A 27,905-nucleotide genomic window follows, 5' to 3' on the forward strand; every position below is an offset into this window, starting at 1 on the left:
GGTGGGGTTGGGGAAGGTAGGTGAGATGGTGATAGGTGAATGCAGGAAGGGAATGGTGGGGATTGGTCAGTGGGATGGGTGGGGCAGATATGTGGGAGAGAAAATGGACAGGTTGTGTCAAGTCAAGGAGGTGGGGATGAGAGAGAGGGTTGGAAATGGGATGAGACCGGGGGGTGGGGAGATTTTAAAACTGGTAAATTCTATGTTTAGCCATCAGGCTGTAGGCTACCAAGGTTGAATATGAGGTGTTGCTCCTCCAGTTTTCGTGTGGTGTCATTGTGGTACTGGAGGAGATCCGGATAGACATGCCACTCGGAGTGAGAGAGGGCGTTAAAATGGTTGGCGACCGGAAGGTGTTGTTGTTTGTCATGTACAGACTGCAGATGCTCTATGAAACAGTTTCTGAGTCTATGCTTGGTCTCACTGATGTACAGGATGCCACATTGGGAGCTACGGATACAGAAGACCAAATTGGCAGATGTTCAGGTGAACCCCTGTCTGATGTGAAAGGTTTGCTTTGGGCCTTGAATAGAGGTGACCATCCCATCCCACTGACCATTCACCTATCACCAGCATTCACCTTTCACCATCCCACCTAACTTCCCCAGTCCTACTTCTCCTCTCTCAATTTAGTTCCCAGCTCCCTTTCCCCTCCCCATTTCTGAAGAAGGGTCCCAACCTGAACATCAACTTTCCTGCCCCTCTGATGCTGCCTGGCCTGCTGTGTTCCTCCAGCTCTACACTGTATTGTCACTGACTCCAATATTTACAGTTCTTGCTATCTCTGACTTAAAAGATAATGGTAGGTACCTTCATTATGAGCAGTGGCTAATACCTTGTATTGAGAGTCAAAAGTCTCTCTCCTGGTTGGTGCAATGTGAGTTGGATTTTCTGTCTAATTGGTGTGTGAGTCAGGCTGTCTCTCCTAGTCAGTGCGTTTAAGTCACTCTCTGTCTCCTGGTTGGTTCATGAGAGTCAACTCTGTCTCTCCTAGCTACATAATAATGATAATTTCAGCTAAGTAATAATTATTTTCTCATCATGTCTAATTTTGGATTGGGCACAAGGTCACTCTCCTGTACATTTCCAACAATCTGCTGTCTGATACACAACTTGAATGTTGTTGAAAAGAGAGCGTGTTGCCAAAACCTACAGGCTTTCATTCATCAAAATACATGCAAGAATTCCAAATTTCAAACAGTCACGACAATTTGTTGTACAAGCGAAAGAGGTGCTAATTGGTTTGGAAATGGACTCTGATTTGCTGAGGCATTACCATAGAGAAAGCTGGGTACTACAGGCTCCCAAAGCCCATAAGTAATTCAAAAAATTTGTGAATATTGAACAATACCTTTTGTATTTAGTGAACCTCAATTAGGCAGCACTTGTTGAACATGTGAAGCAACAATTCGAGGTAATCAATCGAGTTGTAACCTTGCGAATACATGTTTGCTGGAAGCAACAGACTCAAGAACTTGTTCTCCACAAACAAAAGCAATAGTTTCAAGCCTTTCACCTTTCTGAATTACCTGGAATCTTGGGGAGCCCATTACAATGCCTCAGCCAGTTACTTGCCAATCAATCAACATCCCTTTTCTCCTGTACTATAAATTGTTGTAAATTGTTGAAAGTTGGTCTTCTTACATTTCTGATGAGTGCAACATATATAGCTTTGATGATCTGTTTCTTTTCTGCAACTTCCAATAAGGTGACACCAAGTAAAACAGTTCAATTATATCTCCAAATCTTTAAATAAAATTGTTACTTGGAACATGGCCAAGGATATACCCTGGGCAATGATCCAGGGTAGCTAGCTTGTGACATGAGACAAACTGGTGAGCAACTGCATTATGGTCAAACATGAAAGCAAAGATTACATTCAAGTTCACTACTGCCAAATCCTTTCCTATTTGTACTATACATTTCAAATATTTCTAAACAAGTTGATCTGGTTTTGCCACCAGTCATATGAGGATCAGAAATGTATCTCCAGCATTTTTGAGGAACTTTAAATCCAGAGGAACAATGACAGAAAATGGAGCTTTTCCTCTTTAGAAGGATTTGGCTGACTGAAGAATGTAAAGGTGTCTTTGATGGAGACAGGTTAAACTGGGAATGCTAAGAAGAAGGGAAGCCACAGGGAGCTTTTCTGCATGGTGATGGAATTTTGATTCTGGATAGAATATATGGATGGTGAGAAAAGTAGATAGGATTAAGCACATCAAAGACAAACTCCTTGGTAGACATAAACTATTCCTATTCTTAGATTATTTTACACTTATTTTCATGTGTGGTATAAGTATATTTTGAATGGATAAATATATGTTTGTAAATACATTGGCTTTGTATTGGTTCAGCAATATTTATGGATGCAAGGATTTTCATGCTTTTCTACCATGTTTCAGTAACCAGAAGCTAGGATTCAGAGACAGAATGAAGATGAATAGTCCAAGGATTCAGAGCATGAGAAGCAAGCAAGCTTCAGCCCCAAGTATCCAGCGCTCACCCAGTACAGAGAATGCGACACAGGTCAGCCCCACGAAGGTGCAGAAGAGCTGGAGTTTCAACGACAGGACCCGATTCCGAGCATCACTCCGATTAAAACCCAGAACAACTGTGGAAAGTAAGAAGAGAGAAATTTCTGATGGAGGGAAACTGTGATGCACTTGAACAAATTAACGTTGGGAGGGAGGAGGTATTAGCGGTTTGAGGAAACATGGAAGTGGATAAATTCACAGGCCTAGATGAGATGTAAGCTAGGTTTCCATGGTAGACAACAGAAGAGATTGGAATGGCTCTGACATTAATTTTCAAATCCTCTCTGGACAGAAAAGGGGTTTCAGAGAACTGGAGGACAGATGATGTGATACATTATTCAAGAAGGATGGTAGGTATTAAAACTATTCAAAAAATAATCTGAGAAACAGAATTAATCTCTACTTGGAAAGGTAAGGATTAATCAAAGATAGTCAGCATGGTTTTGTCAGGGGGAGATCATATCTCATAAATTTGATTGAGTTTTGAGAGGAGGTAATCACGTGCAGATGATGGTAGTGCCATTGATGTAATCTGCGTGGACTTCATTAAGGCTTTTGATAAAGTCTCACCTGGCAGCCTGGTTAAGAAGCTAAAAGACCTTGGGATTCAGGGTAAATTAGACACAAAATTAAGTCAGTGGCAGAAAGCAGAGGGTGATTGTTGAAAAGTGTTTGTGTGACTAGATGCCTGTGTCCAGTGGTGTACCACAGGTCTCAGTGCTGGGTCCCTTGCTGTTTGTTGTATATATTAATGATCTAAACATGAATGTAAGACGTTTGATCAGTAAATTCACAGATAGCATGGAACTTAATGGTGTGATAAATAGGAGGAAAGCTTTGGACTATTGGATGACAAAGATGAGCTGGTCAGAAAGGCTGAACAGTGGCAATTGAAATTTAATCCTAAAAAATGTGAGGTGATACATTTTGAGAAGACTAACAAGGCAAGGGAGTAGACGTTGAATAGTAGGACCCTGCAAAGTACAGGGCATCTGAGGGACCTTGGTGTGCATCTTTATATATCCTTGAAGTCAGCAGGTCAGATAGATAAGGTGGTTAAGAATTCATGTTGGATATTTGCCTTTGTTAGTCAAGGCATTGGAAAGAAGAGCATGGAGGTTAGGATGGGGCTGTATATAATGTTAGTTAGGCGACAGCTAGAGTATTGTGTGCAGTTCTGGTCAGATAGGATGTGATTCCACTGGAGGGCATGTGGAAAAGATTCATCAGGATGTTGCCTGGGCTGGAGCAATTCAGGTTTGAAGAGAGGCTAGATAGGCTGGGGTCAGTTTCCAAAGAGCAGAGGAGGTTGATGGGTGATCTGATAGACGTGTATAAAGTTCTGAGGGGCATATGACAGAGTAGATATTGAGAAACCTTTCCCCTCAGTAGAGGGATAAATAACCAGAGGGTGCAGTTTTAAGGAAAGATGTAGGACATTTAGAGGGGATTTGAGGATTACTTTCTTCACCCAGGGGGTTGTGGGTATCTGGAACTCACTGCCTGAAAGGACGGTAGAGGTAGGAACTCTCAAAACATTTAAGAACTGTTTAGATGAGCACTCAAAACAACACAGCATACAGGGATACTGGTCAAGTATTGGAAAATGTGATTAGAATAGATGGATGTTCAGTGACTGGTGCGGACACAATGTGCTGAAGGTGCTCTTTCCATACTGTAAAAATCCTGCAACTCTGTGACAGTGTGGAGATCCTGCCTGAGTCATCAATTTAGACCTTGAAACCAGTAACTAGCTACTGAGCAGTCTGAAGGTGACCAAGCTGATCTTGCTTCATAGTGACATTGTTGACTGGCCCTACCTATGCATAATAAATTGAGATGGCCAGCAGAGGAGGGAAGAAACACATTTCAAGATCTGGAATGTGGTCATGCTGTAGCCCTTTGAGAAGATGATTACAAATTCATGAATGATTGAGGCTTGGGGCAGTTTTTTGAGCTCTGATTAAGAAAGTTGTAGGGCCTAAGAGACTCAGAGGTAACACCACCTGGATCCTTTCATTTTACAATTTTTACAGACCTAATGCAGTTTGTGGACATATGCAGTTGATGGACTGGCTTCTAGCAGCCTTGGCAGTGGCCAGTTCAGTTAGACCATGGGCATTCTGTGGTCAATTGCATAGAAATGTAATGCTGAATAAATGGATGAAATGATGCATTTGTGAGGACGAAGCTGGGAGTGAGGCTGTTGGTGGTGCATTAGGGAGACACTTTTGTTTTGTTCCATGCTGTACATGTCATGCTGTACCTGGCTAGGAGTATTTGTTGCAACACTGAGTGCCTGAAATGGTAAATACTCCATTTTACATTGTGATCAATCTATCAGCTTGATAGAATCATAGAAATTGCAAAATAGAAGGAGCCCATTCAGTTTATTGCCTATTGGTGCTAGCTCCAACTAGATTTACCAGTTTCAATACTCTTGTATCTTTACTCCGCATTCACTTTCTTGCTTTTGTGCGAATACTTAATAAATTTCCTGAACCATTTCTCAGGTTCCCATGAAGTCTCAGGTTGTCAAGAAGTTCTTTGGTTTTAATGACGTTTTCATACCCTGGATAATGATTGTCAAATGAATTGTTATTCTTCAAGTACAAGTTTTTCAAGGGGAAGAGGATACCAGGAAAAGAGTAGCACACATTTTAGGGATCAGAGGACATTGGTAGGGTGTTAAATGACTACTTCACATCTGTCTTCACTCAGGAGTAGTAGTAGTACATCAGTAGTAGGGAAAGTGTTGGAGAACATTCTGAAGGAGGGAATTAGGGAGGGATAGTCAGCATGGTGTTGTCAGAGGGTGGCCATGTCTAACAAATTTGATTGAATTTTTCAACGAGGTGAGCAGCATTCATAGAATCATAAAGTCCCTACATTGTGGAAGGAGGCCATTTGATCCATCAAGTCCACACTGACCCTCCGAAGAGCACCCCATCCAGACCCATCCGCCTATCCTATCGCTGTAACCCTGCATTTCCCATGGCCACTCTACCTAATCTGCACATCTTTGGACTGTGAGAGGAAACTGGACAACCCGGAAGAAACACAGACAGAGGAGGGCATGCAAACCCCATGCAGACAGTTGCCCAAGGGTGGAATTGATCCATGTGAGGCAGCAGTGCTACCCACTGAACCACCATGACACCCTGTTATAGATGTAGTTGGGGCTGAATGCTGCCCCTTTAAGAGACCAGGTCAGGTGAACCTTAATGAAGAGCTGGGGAGGCAATCTACCCTGTGGTCTTCTTATAACTTAGACGCAATCATAATAATCAGCTGTGTAGATGAGGGTAGTGCAGTAATTTGAATTGATGAGGTCCTACATGGAAGGCTGATAAAGAAAGTAAAAGCATATGGGACCCTGGCAAGTTGAAAAGTTGGATCCAAACTTGTTTTAGTCGTCGAAATCAGTGTGGTGGTAAAAGGCTGTTTGTATGACAGGAGGCCAGTGTCCAGTGGCATACCACTGGGAGCAGTGCTGGCTCCCTTATTGTTCATTATATATATCAACAATATAGTAGAAATTTTGTGCTGGGGCTGATAGATAAATTTGCAGATGACTCAAAGGTTGACAGCAAGGAAAAAGATATTAGGTTACAGGAGAACTTAGAAAGATTGATCAGATGGGCAGATCAATGGCAGATGGAGTTTAACCTGAAAAATGTGAGATGATATACCTTTGGAAGAAGGAACAAGACAGGAGAGTACTCAATGAATGGCAGGACACGAGGAATCACAGAGGAATGGAAGGATCTTGGGCTCTTGTCCACAGGTCCCTGTAGGTGACAGGACAAATTAATAGGGTAAGTTAAGAAAGCATATGAGACTTGCCTTTATCAGTTGAAGCTTAGATTACAAGAGCAGAGAGTTTATGTAGGAGTCTTACAAAACTTCGGTGAGGCAACAGATGGAGTACTGTATACAATTCTGATCACCGTACTATGGGAAAAATGTAATTGTACTAGAGGGAGTGCAGAAGAGATTCACCAGGATGTTGCCTAGGATGGAGCATTTCAGCTACAAAGAGATGCTGGATAGGCTTGGGTTGTTTCCTTCGGAGTGGAGTGGGCTGAAGGAGGACCTGACTGAGGTGTATAACATTATGAGGGACATGGTCTGGATAGATTGGAAGCAGTTGTTCCCCTTAGTTGAAGGGTCAGTAATAACGGGCATAATTTCAAGATGAAGGGCAGGAGATTTAGAGGGAATTTGAGAGAATCATTTTCACTGAGAGTATGGTGGGAATCTGGAATGCACTGACTGCAAGGGTAGTAGAGTTGGGAAATCTCAATCTTTAAAAAATATATAGATGAGCATTTGAAATGTCATAATATTCAAGGCTGTTGACCAAATGCTGAAAAGTGGAATTAGTGTAGATCGGTCGATTGGCTTGATAGGCCAAAGGGCTTCTTCTGCACTGTATGACTCTAAGTGTTAGTCCAAACATTGCATGTTAGCCAGCTATTCTACATGGAGAGCATCACAATCCAATCAAATCTTGGTCTCACTCAAAGTGCACTCATATTCACGTAGTCAGGATCACGGGACAGTTATTGGAGCAGGAAACCTGAGTAACATTTCTCCTTCTGCGGACACAAAGGTCAAACTCAGTGAGCCCATTATATGGTAGTTGAGCTGGAATTGTTCCAGTTCAACAGCACAAAATGGATTCTTACACAAATCAGCTATCCATTTATCACCACACCTGACTTGATCTTCTTTCCACTGAGGTTCACATAAAATAGCTTAAACTCTTTGAGACTCACTTCTTAGACTCCCTATCACTTTTACTTAGCTTGAACCTGAATATCTTGGCAGTATTTTCCAAATCAATGGAAAATAAAAATAGAATAGTGAAAAATCGGCTGCTAATTCAGTACGAGTCCATTTCATATTGCTGGATTAAACCCCAGTACCTCTTCCGGAATATCTCAAGACATATAGGCACTCCATTGCCATGTTAGGTTCCACTTTAATCCAGGTTGCTGGTCTGTGATCTGTCCCAAACCAGAGGTACTTTACTTTTTCAGTGAGGCCCTAAAGCTCTGCCAACTTGATAAAAAAGAGTCCTTTCCATCTGTTTGGCTGTGGGTTAAAGCCACCTGTAGATATTTGGTAAAGGCAAGCCTCTGTCTCATGCTTTCCATGGTACAAAAATCTATCAAGATTTAATGTCTAAACTCTCATAGCTGTTATGGCAAGGAAGGAAAATGTGGGAACCTGAGCATTATTTTAAAAGTGAGTCTTATGTTGATGTCATTATTTTTTGACTGCACTTTAAAACTGCTTCAATGACTGTAAAGAGCCTTGAGATGCTCCTGAGGCCCTGCAATATTTTGTAAAAATGTAAGTTTCCTTTTTGTGTTGCACTCTGTGATAACTCTTTCTTTGTTTTTCATTAAGCTGAGAACATGGGCGATGACAACTATGATGAAAAGACATTTCACTGTGATATCAGTATGGAAGATGTAAAGCCCGTTGTGAAAACCCTCATCCGAGCCATTAGGTCAGTGTTTCATTACAAAGTGGAGCATTAACATTTACTGCAGGAACACCAGCAATGAAAAATATCAGATTACAAAGAAATAAATGTCAAGGCTCTGGATAGCTGAGTTATCCTTGTGAAATAGTTGGGGACTGAATCTCCAAAGGCGCCCTTGTACTCACCCACATGATTTTGCGCTTTGTCCATCAATGTTACAGTTGGTGAACAGAAGAACATGCTGGAAAATAACCCATTACATATTTTCACCTAACTGCAAGGCCATCAAATTGTTTCATTGTGGGGAGATTTTCTTTATATTACATATTAAATGTGGTAGATCTAGAGTTGACTCTGGTATGAGAGGGGGATTGAGGATGTTTGCATCATTACTAACACACCTCCTGTGGTAGAAATACATACTGTATTCTGATGTAAGTTGGAACTGTTTTTAAGTTGTGTATTTAAAGTTGCAAAGTCCTAGTTACTGTAAATAAATACTTCTTGGAGCAAATAGAAATTATTTGGTTGTAAGTACATCTTCAGGTCAGTTGGAAAATACTTTCTATTGTCAATAATGTTCCTTTGTAGGCTCACAGGCCTTTCTAAATCCTGGTTCATAATTAAGGCAGAGGCAGTTGGCTGCTTGACATCACAAATGCCCACCTAAGTACTTCTTAAATGTTACGAGATTTCTGCCTCTATCACCCTTACAGACAGTGTGTTTCAGATTCCTACTACCCTCTGGGTGAAAAAGTTTCTCGTCACATCTCCTATAAACCTTCTACCCCTAACCTTCAATCTCTGTTTCCAGTCATTGATCCCTCCATCAAGGGGAAAGGTTTCTTTCTGTCTATCCTATTCTCTGCCGTCATAATTTTATACATCTTAATCATGTCTCCTCTCAATCTAGAAGCTCTAAGAAGAACAACCTCAAGCCTATCCAATATCTCTTCATGACTAAAACTCTCCAGCCCATTTAACATCCTGGTAAATCTCCTCTTCACCCTCTTAGTGCTATCACCCTTCCTATAATGCAGATTCCAGAACTGAACACAATACTCTGGCTGTGGCCTAACCAATATTCTATGTAATTCTAACATAACTTCCCTGCTCTTAAACGCTATGCCTTACTTAATAAAGGCAAATGTCCCATTTGACTTCTTAACCATTTTATCCACCTTTCCTGATATGTAAGGGACTAGTATACATGCACACCAAGTTCCCTCTGATCTTCAGTGCTTCCCAGAGTCTTAACATTCATCATGTATTCTCTTGCCTGTTTGCCCTGATCAAGTGCATTACTTCACATTTATCCGGGTTGAGTTCTATTTGCCACTGATCAGTCCATCTGATCAGCCCAGCTATATCCTCTTGTAGTTTAAGGCTATCCTCCTCACTATTTAACACCCTTCCAATTTTTGTATCATCTGCAAACTTACTACATTGAAGCCTAAATCATTCATAAATACCACAAACAGCAACAGCCCCAAAACTGACCCCCTGTGGGACTCAACCGGACATAGACATCCAGTTGGAAAAACATGCCTCAACCATCACCTTCTGGGTCCAATTTGGACACTGTCTAGCCAGGATTGTTTGTAAACTATCAGTTAGCTATTTTGTTTATTTTGAAGGGGATTCTTTTCGAAGGTATGAGCTATTTAAGGAATCTAGGTGGGTACATGAACAGGAAGGGTTTGGAGGGATATGGGACAAGTGCTGGAAAATGAAACTAGATTAATTTAGGATATCTGGTCGGCATGGATGAATTGAACCAAAGGGTTTGTTTTTGTGCTGTACAACTCTATGACTCTATGACAGTTAATGACTAGATCTCCATTTTAAGAAAGGTCTTGGACATGGTAATTAAATGCTTGACACATAAAGATAAGGTGGAGAGGGACAGAGAGAGATTTGAAAGGGACAATGCCAGAATGTAGGAGAGGAGGAGGCTATTCAGTTCTTTGAACATGCTCTACCATTTCATTAAATCAAATCAGAATAATTTGACAAATACAATTAACTGCCTTTGTTTCCAGATTCCAGGTATCTTTATGCAACAGAAATATTGTAAATTTCAGCTGCGATAATTTTAATTGACCCCAGCAGCTACAGGATTTTTTTTTGAGACACTTCCACATTCCATTATCACTTGTATGAAAAGCTCCTTTTGATTTTGAATAATGAACCTAGTTCTAGATTCACCACCAGAGGAAATATCCTCTCTGCATCTGTCAAATCATTTAATTATTTTAAATGCTTGGACCTCAATGACGCAAAGATGCCAAGTGAAAGCAGAGAATGTATAACGACCAGAATCAGAAGAAAAGGGATTTGTTGTTATACTGACTAAATTTATGGAAATAGGGAAGGACAAGATCAAGGAAGGATTTAAAAGCAGGATAGGAATTTTAAAATTGAGACCTTGATGAACCCTACAAATGTAGGACAGTGAGGATGGCACTGGTTGATAAGTAAACTTTGTACAGATTACACCAGAAATGTTTTGGATGAACTGAAGTTAACAGGGAGTGAAGCCTGTTGGAGGCTGTCTTCATCTGACAAATGTATGGATGAGGGACTCAGTGCCAGATGGACTGAGGTAGAAAGGGAAGAAGACAGTAGCAGAAGTAGAACTGGGTGACAAAGGTACTAGATGAGAAGCCCAGCTTTGCATTGAACAAGAGGCTATGATCTGTTGTACTACATGTGGGCAAAAATCAAACTTCAAAAAGACGGAACAAAGGCTGTTCTGGCCACAAATAACCTGGAATGTAACCTGGTCACTCACCTCAAAACCCATTTTCTTAGCCTGATTCCATCCACTTCATGGCTGCAGTTGAACCAGACTGTCACAAATTCTGTGTCAAAATGACTTCAAGTTCTGTGTATGAACACAGCCCAGTCCATCACATAAGCCAATTTTCCATTCTTTGACTCCATCTACACTTCTCACTGCCTCGGAAAGGCAACCAACATCATTAATGACCCCTCTCACCCTGGTAATAATCTCTTCCAACTTCTTTCATCAAGCGGAAGATACAAAAGCTTAACCACACATACCAACAAATTCAAGAACAGCTTCTTACCCGCTGTAAATGGACGTCTCAAATTTCAAGCCTAATGTTGATCTTACTTTTTGTGCACCTTCTTTGTAGCTGTAACTTTGTATCTTCACTCTTTTCTGTCACCCTATGATCTTTGTATGGTATTATCTACCTGTACTGCATGCAAAACAAAACTTGTCACTGTACCTAGTTACATGTGACAATAATAAATATAATCAAATTTCCAACTACATATCCATGCTATCAGGAAGACAACCTACTTCCACCTCCATAATATCACTCAACTCCTAAGGTGATGCTAAAAGGCTGCAGGGTCACGTGGATGGGTTGGCTGAGTGGGCAAATATTTGGCAAATGCAATATAATACGGATAAATGTGAGGTTATCCACTTTGGTGGCAAAAACAGGAAGGTAGTTTATTATCTGAATGGTGGCAGTTTAAAAAAAGATGAGGTGCACCAAGACCTGGGTGTCATGGTGGAACAGTCACTGAAGGTAAGTATGCAGGTCCAGCAGACAGTGAGGAAATCTAATCGCACGCTGGCCTTCATTGTGACAGGATTTAAGTATAGGAGTAGGGATGTATTACTTCCATTATACAAGACCTTGGTGAGGCCACACCTTGAGTACTGTGTGCAGTTTTGGTCTCCTAGTCTGAGAAAGGACATTCTTGCTATTGAGGGAGTCCAGCGAAGATTCACCAGACTTATTCCTGGGATGGCAGGATTGACATATGAAGAAAAACTGGATTGACTGGAATTTAGAAGAATGAGGGATGATCTCATAGAAACATATAAAGTCCTGGTGAGACTAGGCAGGCTAGGTACAGGAAGAATTTTCCTGATGATGGTGAAGTCTAGAACCAGGGGTCACAGTCTAAGAGAAAGGGGCAAGCCATTCCAGACTAAGATGGGGAAGAATTTCTTCACTCAGAGAGTTGTGAACCTGTGGAATTCTCTACCGCAGAAAGCTGTTGGGGCCCTGTTTGTTGGATATATTCAAGAGGGAGCTGGGTGTGGTCCTTGTGGCTTAAGGAATCAAGGGGTATGGAGAGAAAGTGGGAATGGGATACTGGAATTACATGATTAGCCATGATCATATTGTTGCAGGCTTGAAAGGCCGAATGGCTTATTCCTCCAACTATTTTCTATTTTTCAATGTTACCTCCCCTGCCTCACATCAACTCCTGCTGAAATCCTCACTCTTGCCATCATTTCCTCAGAAATGTCCTCAGTCCTAGCCAGCTTAAAACTTGTGGTCACCAAATCTCTTCTCCATGTGGATCCTAGTGCGAAGCAAGTCCTGTTCACCAATCTCCCCTCTACTCTTATACTCAGCATCCTGACTGACGAAGGCAAGTATGCCTTACACATTCATTACCACTTTATCCACTTGATCTGCGACTTTCAGGGAGTTGTGGAATTGCACCCCAAGTTGCTGTTATATATCAATGCTCCTAAGGGTCCTGCATTTACTGTATACTTTCTTCTTGCATTTGACCTCCCAAAGTATGTCATTTTGCACTCAAATGAATGAACAATTTTATTGTCACATGTATTTGGGAAAATACCGTGCAAAGTGTTCTGTCACCTCAATCTGGCACCATTTTGGATTACAAAATGAGTAAAAAGAATTTTCTTAAATAGAGGTTCATCTTCTGTTCAATTGACAGGAAAGTATAAATGCAGAAAAATAAGAAATAATACTTAACTTTATGGTCCTTCTTGTCAAGCATAGCTCCAGGTTTTCTTAAGGGCTCTGGGGTTTCCATAAGGTGTTCTAGTCGTCAGGCTGCAATGAGTCTGCGTCAAGGATCCAGCCAGTACCCCAAGAGTCTGCGGCTCCACTGCCGCTGCCTCACCTGCATTGCTAAGAGTCCATACTCCAGGCCTACTGCAACCTTAAGCCACTGCTGCAGCCATCGCCTCACCTCTTCACCATGAGTCCCACTCCAGCCTGCTCCACGATGACACCTCTTCCACCGCTGACAAGAAGAAGATAAAGAAAAAGAAAGAGGATGAAAAGGAAAGAGAAAGAAGGATGTGGCCAACCTGAGCTGACAGGTCTAGGAGCCCAAACGCTACATACCTTGCCAGCACTGCCAGCTTGGGAACTTGTCTGTATTAAACTCCATCTGTCTTTTCTCTGTCCACCTTTCCAACTATATCCTGTTGTATTCTTTGGCAACCTTCCTCACTATCCACAGCTTCATCATTTTTTGTGTCAGCTGTAAAGTTATGAATCAGACCACCTACATTTTCATCCAAATAGAAAGCAAAAAAACTATGGATGCTGTCAATCAGAAACAAAAACAAAAATTGCTGGAAAAGCTCAGCAGGTCTGGCAGCATCTGTGGAGAGAAATCAGAGTTAACCATTCAGGTTGGTGACCCTTCCTCAGGGTTCTGAACATTTATCAAAATGTTAACTCTGATTTCTTTCGATAGATGCTGCCAGACCTGCTGAGCTTTTCCAGTAATTTCTGTTTTTGTCACATTTTCATCCAAATCATTCATATGTTTACAAACTAAAAGAGGTCCCATCACTGACCCTTGTGGAATACGACTACTCACAGACCTCCAGTCAGAAAAATGCCCATCCACAACTATCCTCTGTGACCAAGCCAATTTTGTATCCAGCTTGCTAACTCACTGTGGATCCCATGTGACTTAATTTCTAAACAAGCCTATCATATGGGACCTTGTCAAATGTTTTAAAATGTCCATGTAGACTATACCCACTGCCTTTCCCGTCTTCATCATTTACTCAAAAAATTGGATTAGATTTGTGAGACAAGACATCCCTATACAAAGCCAAGCTGACTATTCCTAATAAGTACATTCTTTTCCAAAGGTAAGTAAATCCTGTCCCTATGAATCTTGTCCAATAATTTTCCTACCTCTGATGTAAGGCTCACCCGCCTACATTTTCCTGGATTATCCCTGTTGCCCTTCATCAACAAAGGAACAACATTGGCTAATCTCCTGTTTTCTGGGGCTTCACCTGTGGCTAAAGAGGATACAAAGGTCTCTGTCAAGGGCCTAGTAGTTCTCCCCTTGCCTCACTTAGTATCAAGCAGTGGGAACTTGGAACAATGTTTTTCAACACCCAACACTTCCTCCTTCTTGACGTCAGCATACCCTAGCATATCCATATACTCCTCCCTAATCTTACCATCATCCATGTCCTTCTGTTTGATTAGTACTGATGCAATTACCGATTACCCATTAAGGACTTCATCCGCTTTCTCTAGCTCCATGAATAAATTCTCTCTTTTATTATTGTCTGGATCTATCCTTTCCCTAGCTATTCTCTTGCTCCTAATACGTGTATAAAATGTCTTGGGATTCTCCTTAATCCTTCTTGCCAAGGACATTTCATGGCCCCTTTTAGTCCCCCTAATTCCTTGTTTAAGTTCTTTCCTGCTTCCGTTATGTTCTTCAAAAGTCTTGTCTGATTTCAGTTTCCAAAACCCTACATATGCTTCCTTTCTCTTTTTGACTAAACATTTAATATCCCTTGTCATCCAGGGTTCCTGAATCTTGCCATCCTTATCTTTCATCCTCACAGGAACATGCTAGTCCTGCGCTTTGATCAATTGGCCTTTAAAAGTCTTCCACGTGTCTGATCTGGATTTATCCTCAGCTGCCTCTGTCAGTTTCTTCAGTTCCTGTCTAATACTGTTGCAATTAGCCTTCCCCCAGTTTAGCAGTTTCGCCCAAGGACCAGGCTTTTCAGTATCCATTACTATCTTAAAACTCACAGAATGATGATCATTGTTCCCAAAGTACACCCCTATTCAAACTGTGATCACCTGGCCAGGTTCATTCCCCATTATGAGTATTAGTAAAGGCCCTAATAAATGGACCTAATAAATTCTTGCCCATCTAAGCCCCTGGCAGTAAGGGAGTGCCAGTCAATATTGGGGAAATTAAAATCACTACTACAACAAACTTTTTCTGAAGAAGGGTCCCAACCCGAAATGTCAGCTTTCCTGCTCCTCTGATGCTGCCTGGCCTGCTGTGATCCTCCAGCTCCACACTGTGTTATCTCTGACTCCAGCATCAGCAGTTCTTACTATCTACGACAAACCTATTGTTTTTACATCTTTCCATGATCTGCTTACATATCTGTGCCTCTATCTCCCACTGGCTATTGGGAGGCCTATAGTGTAATCCCATAGTAGTGATTACACCTTTCTTTCTTGAGTTCTACTATACAGCCTTGTTGGAAGAGCGTTCCAAGATATCTGTCTTTGTGCAGCTGTGACATTCCCCTTAATCAATAATGTAACTCTCCCACCCCTTTTACTCCCCTCTCTATCAAGCCTGAAACATCTAAAGTTGTAGTTCCCTTTATTTAGATTCAGGACCCTCGTTTCATATTCACCTACTTCATACTCCATCTTAATGAAGAATTCTATCATATTATGGTCACTCATCCCCAAGGGACTCCGCACAACAAGATTGTAAATTTATTCGTTCACATTGCACATTAGCCAGTGCTTCATTTATACAGGATTTTGGTGAGACTATGTGCCCTACTCACAGAAGGATGTTCATGTGTTGGAAGCAGTTCAGAGAAGCTTTTCTACACTAATACCTGAAATAGAAAGATTGCCTTATGAGGAAAGGCTAGTCAGGCTAAGCCTCTATCTTCTGGTGTTTAGAAGAGTCTGAGGTATCTTCATTGATTCTGAGGGAACTTTACTGGATGGATATGGAAGAATCCTGAACTAGGAGTCATAGCTTAAAAATAAGGGGTTCCCCATTCAAAACATAGATGAGAAAATAAGTTTTTCTCCCGAGGGTTGTGACTGTTTGGAATTTCCTTTATTGTAAGTTTGTACAAAGAGAAGCCTGTTTTCAGGTTGGGTCCTTAATATATTTATCTAAAAAAAAGTAACGTGTGAAGTCCAAGAAATCCTCCTCCATAATATCATTGCTAGTTTGGTTTGTCCAATCTGTATGTAAATTAAACTCAGCCATTATTACAGTTGTATCCCTATGACATGCATCTCTGATTTCCTGTTTAATGCCTTTTCTTATGTCTCCATTTCTGTTTGGGAGCCTCTAGAAAACCCCTTACAATGTTCTTTGTCCCTTGGTGTTTCTTATCTCCATCCATATATCTTCACATCGTAATTTTCCAAGCAAATATCTTTCCTTACTATTGTATTGATTTTTCCTTTATAAACAATGCTACTCCAACTTGTTTCCATTTTTGTTTGCCCATCCCAAATAATGAATGCCCCTGAATGTTCAATTCCCATCCTTGGTCACCTTTCACCCCTGTCTCTGTAATTGCAACTCTATCACAATCATGTATATCTATTTGCACTGCTAACTCATCTACCTTATTGTGTGAATCTTCCACGCATTAAGACACTATCCCTTTGGGAAGTCTTTTTAATCTTCTTAGTCATCTTAGCTGTATTTTGCCCTATGGCCCCATTTGATTTGCTCCCATATTTCTTCTGTCTTCTACTTTTAGTTCTTACCTTTCTGTCTTTTGTTTCTCATCTTTGTTTTCCTCTCTATTATCTCCTTGGTCTCCCTGCCATTCTAATTTAAACCCTCCCAACAGCACTAGCAAACCACCCTACTCCTACTCCTATTGGTCCCAATATCCCAGGAATCTGAATCCCTCCCTCCTACCTGTGTTTATCCGGCATATCCTGTTATCTTTACTCTCGGCCAGCAGCAGAATGCCCTGCAGTGTCTCCAAGGCATCCTTGATCTTGACACCAGACACCATCCTGAGCTCTCTTTTGTGGCCACAGAAACACCTGTCCGTTACCCTTACAACTGAATCCCCTATCACTATGGCCCTGCCATTCTCTTCCTCTCCTCTTGTGCGCTAGAATCACCATGTACTTTGCTTCTGCTGTGATCCCCTAAAAAGTCATTCTCCCCAGTGGTATCCAAAATAATATATCTGTTAAAGAGGAGATGACCACAATAGCCTCCTGCACTACCTACCTTCCTCTGCTCTGCCTGTTGGTCACCCATCCCCTTTCTGCCTATTCAGTCTTTACCTGTGGTATGTGGTGTAAATACTTCACTGAACTTCCATGATAATGTCAGCATTGTAGATGTGCCTCAGTGAGTGCACTTGCTGTTCCACCCTGAAATGCAGTTAGTCTGTAGTCTCAGCTGGACACACTTCCTGCACACATGGTCATCAGGGACATTGGATGTGACCATGACTTTCCATATAGAGCAGGCAGAGCATATTACTGGTGCAAGCTCTGCTGTCATAACTTCTTTTTAGAATAAGCGTGGTATTTGTTCAGTTTAAAGAATACTAAAGTTCTCATTTCACTGCAAACACTCCTCCTACAGTGCAAAAACCTTGCCTTAAGTATCTGGAGACCTGACTTTAAGTCTTAACTTTACTTCCCTTAGTCTACTTTTATTACCTTATTATAAAGGTCCTAACTTTCTCAGTTAAATTAGAAAAGCAGCTACTTGTTTAAATTTTTATTCTAATTTCCAGCGATTTGTAGACAATCCCAACTTTCTGCAACAGTAATCGACACCTAATTTTGGCAAGGAATTTCAGATGTTTGATAGATAATTAAACTTCCTCAAAGGTTATTGGTTATAAATCTGATTCTGACTTTTACTAATAATTAAACTTACAAAAGATTTACCAGTTGAAATCCCACTTAGCTCCGTATTCCTAGTTACTCACTTTATCTCAGTGCCACTCTAACTGCGCAGCTTACTCTGACACTGACTCTTGGTTAACTGATGCCTCAATATTCACTTGATGGTACAGAACTTAAGTTTTACAAAAATGAATGTGCTGTCAAAGTTTTTCACTTTGCACTCATCAGAGCAGACACAAGAACATCAGTTTCAAGTTTTGATCCTTGTTTCAAATCACACTGTAGCCTCAACCGTCCTGATCTCTGTAATCTCCCTTAACCTGCGGTTATATCTCCATTCCTCTAATTCAAGTCACTTATGTATCCCTGCTTTCTCCACTGTTAATAGCTACATCTTCAGCTGCCAAAGTTCTAAGTTCCAGAATTCCATCACCAATATTTCCTCACGTGGTTTGTAGTTGTATTTAGTTTAATATTAATCCCATGAAGCAATGTAGGACATTTTACTATGCTGAAGGTGATGTGCAAACATAAGTTGTTGTTGTTGGGTTCACTGTTACTATCAGCTGAAAATACTATGACTGGGAAAAAAATGTGCCTGCACATTTCTAACTAGGTAAAAATTGGATGAAAACAAACTGCCGTTGATTTTCAACAACTGCTACTCATCACTTATTGGGCACCAATATTGAACTTTATAGGAAAGTACAAAGGGTAGTCAGAGGTTCATTGCTGTGGACATAGACTGGTTCCCCCTTCTAATACTAGCTTCTAATTTCGCTGATTAAGATCACCTGTAAATTTGAAGATGACAATGTGAAATCTGATTACACTGCCTCATTCAATGTGCAATTCAGGAATAAAAATCTTGGCAGGCAGTCCCACTATCTCACATTTCACTCTCTCTGTGAAATTTGAGATACAGTTGAATTCAATAAACTGACTTTAAAAATTCATTAGCTGCTTTAAAGAACAATTATCTTTCCTAAGCTGCCACATCTTTCTCAACCTCACTAACAAGAAACTCTAGCCAGTCTTCAAAAACTACCTTGTAACTTTTGGCCTCTTTTCAGGTTCCGTTCCCATCTAGACACTCCACAAAAACAGTTATTCAAAGTATGTGTGCTTGTGAGCAGCTCAGCCTTAAATTATTGAAAATAGTTATGTTTTTGTTCACATTTTTCCCAAGCAGGGAGGAAGCAAGATTTGTTTGGGACACAGGAGGATGAGGAATGAAGCAGTCTGCACCTTCCCCACTATTCATGTTCTCTCTAATCCTTACAATGAAATGTTGAGTTCCCTTTTAGGAGATTCCTTCGCACTTTATACAAACGCAATACGCCAACTTCTGTGAAAAGCCACAGTTTATTTAAGCAAGTACAAGCTTTGGAGGACTTGCAGGGCTTGCAGAGCCGTGTCAACCGATGCTCTCTGTAAGGGAACCGTCCTCCCTTTATATAGGTTTTTACAGCACAGTCAGACATGCATACAAGATACAATTTTTTTCTCCCCCATAATCACATAACTTAATCATCTAACAGTAAAACAAAGGTTAGCTGCCCAAAAACAATGTGTAAGACGAGGTAGTTCCTTATCCTTTTAGCATTTACAGAGAGCAGAGTATAATTAGATTACCACCTTTTGTCTGCGAGATCTTTTTAGCCTTAGTTCAACATTTACAGTGAGCAGAGTATAATTAGATTACCCCATTTTGTCTGTGAGACAGGGGCGCCCACGAAGCACCTAATTTCTTATATGTCAGCAGAACAGATATTAACCCTTTAACATTTCAGTAAGACAATGAATGTTCTTTGCTGCTAGTAAATACCTACTGATTCCTTTACATTGTAGCCTGGACTGACTTGTGATACAAATATCTCAAAATCCTGACTTTAAGGTTATCAGTAGCTCCAAAATCATACTCTTAAACACCTGTACAGCCAAAAAAAAATTATTTTAAAGCAGATAAAGTTGTTTCAACTACCTACAGAATGGCGGCTGTAGGGCAGGGGCTGAGGTATCAGTCATGAGCAGTGTTACTGAGATGGTTCAAAAGGGCAAACAGGAAACAAATTAAAAGATAGATTTCAAATTCAAGATTAAGAGAAGAAGAACAGGCTTCGCAAAAGATATGTAGTTGACAGGAATGGAGTAAGAATAACTTGTGACATGAAGGGATATTGACATGAGTGGTGTGGGAGCAATCTGTAATGATGGTTGTTTGAACTTTGTTCTCTGTGTAAATTTTCCAGAAACCTAAAACCAGTTTTTGCTTTTTAATGAAACAGTGATCCCTAAATTTATGGAGAGAGCTGTTTTTCTTGATTGTTTATGACATGTGGACATTGCTGTGCAGGCCAGCATTTATTTCTCAGTCGTAATTGGCTGGAGGCAGTTCAGACTCAACCACATTGCTGTGGGTCTACAGTTACATATAGGACAGGCCAGGTAGGACAGCAGATTCCCTTCTCTATTAGTGAACCAGAATTTTTTTTACAACAATCGACAGTGTCATGGTTACCACCGGACTAGTTTCTTTTTAATTCCAGATTTTTACTGTTGAATTTAAATTTACTGTCTGCCATGGTGGAAGTTGAACCCATGTCCCCAGAACATTAGTCTGTTGTGCTGTATAATTAGTCCAGTGGCATTACCAATGTGCCACTGCCTCCCCAGAGCAAAAAATATCCTTGCTGTGTGGAAAGTAGATATGAAATGAGTAAGGTTTAGCTCTCATAGCACCCATAAATGTCATGGCGTAGTTAAACCACTTGGATTTTTCTTTGTAATCATCTGTCATGAGCACCTGTCTCAGACCTTCACTTTAAAGTGCTGGAATTCAGATAGATAGAACGTGTGCTAGTTATATAAAGCCTTCGTTAGACATGTAAAGGCTATTTTTTTGGGGTATAAACTAGGGGAAAGTGGAACTTCGGACACTGCTGTGTTGCAAACAATGTGCCAGTGTGTTTTTTTTTCCCTCAGAATTCGAAAGTTAAAAATGAAACTGTCTGGTATTCATGTACTGTGGCCCAGAGATACTGAGCCAAGAGGCTTGAGTCCAAGTCCCACCTGCTGCAGGAGGTGTGCAATGACATCTCTGAACAGGTTGATTAGAAAGTATTTAAAAGTGGTTACATAGGTTGTGCAAGTTTTGTAGAAACTATACTTGATACTTTCGTGGGACAAGCTGTCACCAGATGCCTTTGAGTTGCAAATCTGGCTTGCAGTTGCCTTTTAACTTGCATTTGGTCAGATCTGAGAAAGAGCAGTCAAACACAGACTTCCAGAAAACTTACAAGGAAAGTCAGTCTCTCTCTCTCTCTTTCTGTTTGTGAGTGAAAATACAATACAAACAGACTCTGAGAAAATAGAACTTTTAACTCAAGCACATAACTAGATAGAACATGGAACATAGAACAGCACAGCACAGTACAGGCCCTTCGGCCCACAATGTTGTGCCAAACTTTTACCCTAAACCTAAGGTCTATCTAACCTCCACCTCTACCTTACACTATCATCCATATGCCTGTCCAATAGCAACTTAAATGCCCCTAATGAGGCCGACTCCACTACCCTCTCGGGCAGTGCATTCCACGCCCCTACCACTCTCTGAGTAAAGAACGTACCTCTGACATCTCCCCTATATCTACCTCCACTCACTTTAAAACTATGCCCCCTCGTAATAGCTATCTCCACCCTAGGAAAAAGTCACTGGCTGTCCACTCTATCTATACCTCTGATCATTTTGTACACCTCTATCAAGTCACCTCTCATTCTTCGTTGTTCTAAAGAGAAAAGCCCTCGCTCTCTCAACCTTCCCTCGTAAGACCTTCCCTCCATTCCAGGAAACATCCTGGTAAATCTTCTCTGCACCTTTTCCAATGCTTCCATATCTTTCTTGTAATGAGGCGACCAGAACTGGACACAATACTCCAGATGTGGCCGAACCAGGCTTTTGTACAGCTGGAGCATAACTTCATGGCTCTTAAACTCAATCTCTCTATTAATGAAAGCTAACACACCATACACCTTCTTAACAGCTCTATCCACCTGAGTGGCAGCTTTCAGGGAACTGTGGACATGAACCCCTAGATCCCTCTGCTCCTCCACACTGCCAAGAATTTTTCCATTAACCCTGTATTCTGCTTTCAAATTTGTCCTTCCAAAATGAATCACCTCACACTTTTCAGGGTTAAACTCCATCTGCCACTTCTCAGCCCAGCTCTGCATCTTATCAATGCCCCTTTGTAACCTAGAACAGCCCTCTGCACTATCCACAATTCGACCACCTTCATATCGTCCGCGAACATACTAATCCACCCTTCCACTCCTACGTCCAAATCACTTACAAAAATCACAAATAGAAGAGGACCCAGATCCTTTTGGTACACCACTCGTAACTCAGCACCATGTTGAATATTTTCCGTCCACTACCGCCCTTTGTCTTCTAAGAGTCAGCCAATTCTGAATCCAACCTGCCACATTTCCCCCTATCCCATGCCTCCTTACTTTCTGCCATGAGCCTACCATGGGGAACCTTATCAAATGCCTCACTTAAATCCATCCACTGTTCTACCTTCATCTACGTGTTTGGTCACCTCTTCAAAGAATTCAATAACGTTTGTGAGGCATGATCTACCCTCACAAATCCATGCTGACTATCACGAATCAAACTGTGCCTATCCAAGTGATCATAAATCCTATATCTCTGAGCCCTTTCCAATAATTTGCCCACCACTGAAGTAAGACTAACTGGCCTATAATTTCCGGGGTTATCCCTATTCCCTTTTTTGAACAAGGGAATGACGTTTGCCACTCTCCAATCTTCCGACACTATACCTGTGGACAGTGAGGACGAAAAGATCATCGACACAGGTCCTGCGATCTCTTCCCTCGCTTCCCATAGCATCCTTGGATGAACCCCATCAGGCCCGGGGGATTTATCTATCTTCAAGTTCCTCAAAATTCCTAGTCATCTTCCTTACTAACATCGACCTCCTCTAGCCTACCAACCTGTTTCACACTGTCCTCCCCTACAACTAGGTCCCTCTCAGTTGTGAATACCGAAGAAAAGTATTCATTAAGGACCTCTCCCATCTCTTTAGGCTCCGTGCATAAATTCCTTTTACAATCCTTGATCGGCCCTGCCCTTTCTCTGGTCATTCTCTTATTCCTCACATACGTGTAAAAAGCCTTGGGATTTTCCTTGATCCTATCTGCCAAGGTTTTCTGATGCCCCCTTGTAGCTCTCCTGAGCCCTTTCTTCAGCTCCTTCCCGGCTAACCTGTATCAGTCTAGAGCCTTTTCTGATCCTTGTTTCCTAAACCTTATATAAGCATCCTTCTTCCTCTTAACCAGTTGTTCGACCTCTCTCGAGAACCAAGGCTCCCTCACTTGACCGCATCTTCCCTGCCTGCTGGAGACAAGCATATTGAGCACACACAGTATGCATTCCTTAAACAATCTCCACATTTCTATAGTGCTCTTCCCTGACAGCATCTGTTCCCATTTTATGTTATCCAGTTCTTGCCTAACAAAATTATAATTACCCTTCCCCCAATTATAAACCTTACCCTGCTGTATGTACCTATCTTTTTCCCTGAATATTGTAAAAGTAACAGCGTTATGATCGCTACCACCAAAATGCTCTCCTACCAACAGGTCTAACACTTGGCCCGGTTCGTGCCAAGCACCAAATCCAAAGTGGCTTCTCCTCGTGTTGGTCTATCTACATACTGTGTCAGGAATCCTTCCTGAATGCACTGGACAAAATCCGCTCCATCTAAACTATTACAACTAAAAAATTTCCAATCAATATTTGGAAAGTTGAAGTCGCCCATGACTACAACTCTGTGACTTCTGCACCTTTCCAGTATCTGCCTCCCAATCCGCTCCTCCACTTCTCTGCAACTATTAGGGGGTCTGTAAAAAACCCCCAACAAAGTGACTGCTCCTTTCTTGTTCCTGACCTCAACCCAAACTGACCCTGTCGACATATCATTCTCGAACTGCCTTTCAGTAGCTGCTATACTAGCCCTGACTAGCATTGCCACTCCACCACCTCATTTACCACCCTCCCTATTTCTTTTAAAGCATCTAAATCCCGGAATTTCCAACAACCATTCCTGTCCTTGAGTTACCCAAGTTTCTGTAATGACCACAACATCGTAGTTCCAAGTACTGACCCATGCTCTAAGTTCATCCAACTTATTTCTGATACTTCTAGCATTGAAATATACATACTTCAAACCATCCCTGTGTCCGCAATTTCGCTCCATCGACCGCATTTCTTTATTAACAACCTCACTCCCTGTTGTGTCTGTTGGAAGGCTGAATACCTCATCCTCTGAATTACAAATCCGGTTCCCCACCCCCTGCCAATCGAGTTTAAACCATCCCGTATAGCTCGAGCAATACAAGCAATGGATCCAACTGATGAGCTACTGAATTAAGGATCTTCTAACGTTGAGCAATCAACAATAACATAATATCATTGCCAAAAACCAAAACAACACTGAGAATGCCACCTCATTCCACCCATGTTGTTTAGACTTTCAATCCACAGCATTTGTTCCTTTTTGCCTGTTTTCCACCCATGATACTTATACAGAACTATCTGTCTCATCTGTTCTATCTGTGAATAAATGTATGTGAATTTGATTTAACGAGAATAGTTTAAGTTTGTATAGTTGTACTTCATAATCTGTTTAAAGTTTTTGTGTTTATTGATGAAACCTAGTAAGAGTTCCTTTGTACTCAACAACAAAGAACAAAGGAAATTACAGCACAGGAACAGGCCCTTCGGCCCTCCAAGCATGTGCCGATCCAGATTCTCTATCTAAACCTGTCACCTACTTTCCAAGGATCTGTATCCCTCTGCTCCCTGCCCATTCATGTATCTGTCTAGATACATCTTAAATGACGTTATCGTGCCCGCCTCTACCACCTCCGCCAGCAACGCCCACCACCCTCTGTGTAAAGAACTTTCCACGCATATCTCCCTTAAACTTTTCCCCTCTCCCCTTGAAATCGTGACCCCTAGTAATTGAGTCCCCACTCTGGGAAAAAGCTTCTTGCTATCCACCCTGTCTATACCTCTCATGATTTTGTAGACCTCAATCAGGTCCCCCCTCAACCTCCGTCTTTCTAATGTAAATAATCCTAATCTACTCAGCCTCTCTTCATAGCTAGCGCCCTCCATACCAGGCAACATCCTGGTGAACCTCCTCTGCACCCTCTCCAAAGCATCCACATCCTTTTGGTAATGTGGCGACCAGAACTGTACACGGTATTCCAAATGTGGTCGAACCAAAGTCCTATACAACTGTAACATGACCTGCCAACTCTTGTACTCGGTGCCCCGTCCGATGAATGAAAGCATGCCGTATGCCTTCTTGACCACTCTATCGACCTGCGTTGCCACATTCAGGGTACAATGGACCTGAACACCCAGATCTCTCTGTGCATCAATTTTCCCCAGGGCTTTTCCATTTACCGTATAGTTCGCTCTTGAATTAGATCTTCCAAAATGCATCACCTCGCATTTGCCTGGATTGAACTCCATCTGCCATTTCTCTGCCCAACTCTTCAATCTATCTATATTCTGCTGCATTCTCCGACAGTCCCCTTCACTATCTGCTACTCCACCAATCTTAGTGTCATCTGCAAAGTGAAGCAAATTAACCACCTTAGTGATTCGATTAGTCATTTATACATATGTGATGATTCGTGAGTTTAGGGACTTGGCTACCACCCAAATATATAACCACAACTGGATAATACCAGTAGTCTATCTTTGTTCATCCTTTCTTGTCCTTTGAGAATAAATGTATGGAGGAGACACTTGGGGGCCCCATCACTGTCCAGCAAAAATGTGTTGTGTTGATCTTTGTGTGGAAGTTCAATGTCCCTCATTCTACCTGCAGCACATACAAGCCTACAACAGCAAGGAAGGAACTAAGACCAGAGCTGATATGCTTGACATTAGAGTACTGATACCGGCAGAGTAGATGGCCCTGGAACTTGCTGGATTGCAGGGTAGTTGGGTGATCACAGATGATAAGACTTGAGCTGCAAATACAGAGAGTGAGGAGACCTTGAGTCCCAGAAACCTCCTCCAGGTGTCCTCTATCTCTGGTTGGCAGGGTGGTACCATTATGTCTTACAAGAGATGAAAACTAGCTGTCTTCTGGAAACCCAAGGGTGGCTGTCAAGGTCATCCTAAAACATGGGATAGCATGATAAGCAGCCTGTCTGCAATTAATCTGCAAGCACAGGGGCAACACCACACAGAAGCACAAGTAGATGTTAAGAAGAACTCCCACCCATTTGCACCAGTAGCTCACAAGTGTTAAGACTTGTCACATGTTAAGTATTGATAGTGTACCTGTGATAGATAAATGTTTCAGCTCCTGTGGTGGTTCATGGAGTTATTGCTGCTTTGATGTCAGCTATACCCTTCATCCCTCAGTGGACTGTCAAAGAACACACCCGCCCTCATGTCAGGTATATCTGTGTGTACATGTGAAACCCTGGGTGCTAGATCAGGATGAACAATATGAGAGAGTTTGTATCTAGTCAAAATGAGTCACAGTTTTTATCGTACAGGCATTGGAAGGGTGTTGTGGTTGCAGGAAGGTGTTGTGAATGTGAGCATTCTGAAGTTTCCTTCCACATTCCCCTATCGGCCTTGCCTCCTGTTCATGGTAGAGAACATCCCGTTCTGCCTGCTGTACCTCCTCCTCCACATCCTGTTGATGGACAAGGAGCATCACTACCCTTTTTACACTGCAAACTTAGATGAGGGAGAATTTCTTTAGCCAGAGGGTGCTGAATCTGAGGAACTCATTGCCACATTGTGGAGGCCAAGGCATTGAGCATATTTAAGAACGAGATAGATAGGTTCTGGATTGGTAAAGGGATCAAGAGTTGTGGGGAAAAGGCAGGAGAATGAGGTTGGGAAACATATCAGCCATGACTCAATGGCCAAATGGCCTAATTCTGGTCCTGTGTCTTTTGTCTTATTATGATTCTGCAGATCACAGCAGATGATGATCAAATGGCAAACCCTTGCGGCAGCATATTGCAGCACTCGATTACATCCATCACCATCATCTAACAACAGAGTTGCATCTTTAAGAGGCCAATGACTGCTCACTCGTGGCTCAGGGCAGCCCTTTGAATATATTGCGACGTTCCTCGGCTGCAGAATGAGTGTTCCTTACTACCATCAATAGCTGTGTTTTAAATAGGTATCCCTTGTCTCCAAGAATCCAATGTTGAAGGCCTCCTGCTGCAACACAAAGGCAATGCAATCTTGGAGACTTCCTGCCTCAGAGTGGCACTCTGCATAGAAAGCAGAGTGGATAACACACCTGGGGGTTCCCGTCTAGCACAATCCAACAACCCATTCCAGTTCTACATCCCACCCACAACCTTGCAACTCCCTCATCCAAGCCCATTCTATTCACCTTGATGCGTTAAGAATGTTGCAGTTGATCTAACTATGTAATTTCATCATTTGTTGCAAGTCCACTGGTACCTCTCACATCTCTAATCCTGTCTGTCTTTAATGTGTAACTATCCCAAGTCACCGAAGATTGAATATATTCACCACATAAAATGTTAGCTGACTGAATGAGGTGGAATTTTCAGAATCACTTCTCTTTACAAACTGCTGAAAGGCTGCTAGTGTTAAATCTCGGGATGTAGGCAGGGTTAAAGCAATTACCAAACAATGCTCCTGTTCCAGACCACTATCTTGTGCATAGGTATCAGCTAAGGACTGACTCAGCTGGGTGGCACGGCGGCTCAATGGTTAGCACTGCTGCCTCACAGGGATCTGTGTTTGATTTGACAGTTGGGTGACTATCTGTGTGGAGTTTGCACATTCTTCCCATGTCTGTATGGGTCTGCTCTGGTTTTCTCCCACAGTCCAGGGATGTGCAGGTTAGGTGAATTGGCCATGCTAAATTGCCTAGCGTGACCAGGAATGTGCAGGCTAGGTAGATTAGACATGGAAAATGCAGGATTACAATGATAGGGTGGGCACCTTTGGGTGGGCTGCTCTTCAGAGGGCTCAGTGGACCAAATGACCTTCTTGCACACTGTAGTGATTCTATGACTGAATGGAGCTGCTTGTTACCCTACTTTCTTTCACATACCATTACTCTGCCAGTCATCAGG

At 41.8% G+C, this 27,905-nt stretch overlaps 1 protein-coding gene across 1 annotated transcript in view; it reads left to right on the top strand.

The window, feature by feature from the left end:
- LOC109916430 (potassium voltage-gated channel subfamily KQT member 4-like) overlaps positions 1-27,905 on the top strand; it is a 540,155-nt gene that overhangs the window by 479,386 nt on the left and 32,864 nt on the right. The window contains exons 9-10 of the mRNA XM_048613162.1: positions 2,413-2,623; positions 7,956-8,058. Of these exons, the coding sequence (XP_048469119.1) occupies positions 2,413-2,623; positions 7,956-8,058 (314 nt within the window). The remainder of the gene's footprint in view (positions 1-2,412; positions 2,624-7,955; positions 8,059-27,905) is intronic.

Source organism: Rhincodon typus, chromosome 27 (genome assembly GCF_021869965.1).
Source record: "Rhincodon typus isolate 14 chromosome 27, sRhiTyp1.1, whole genome shotgun sequence".
Taxonomy (NCBI): Eukaryota; Metazoa; Chordata; class Chondrichthyes; order Orectolobiformes; family Rhincodontidae; genus Rhincodon; species Rhincodon typus.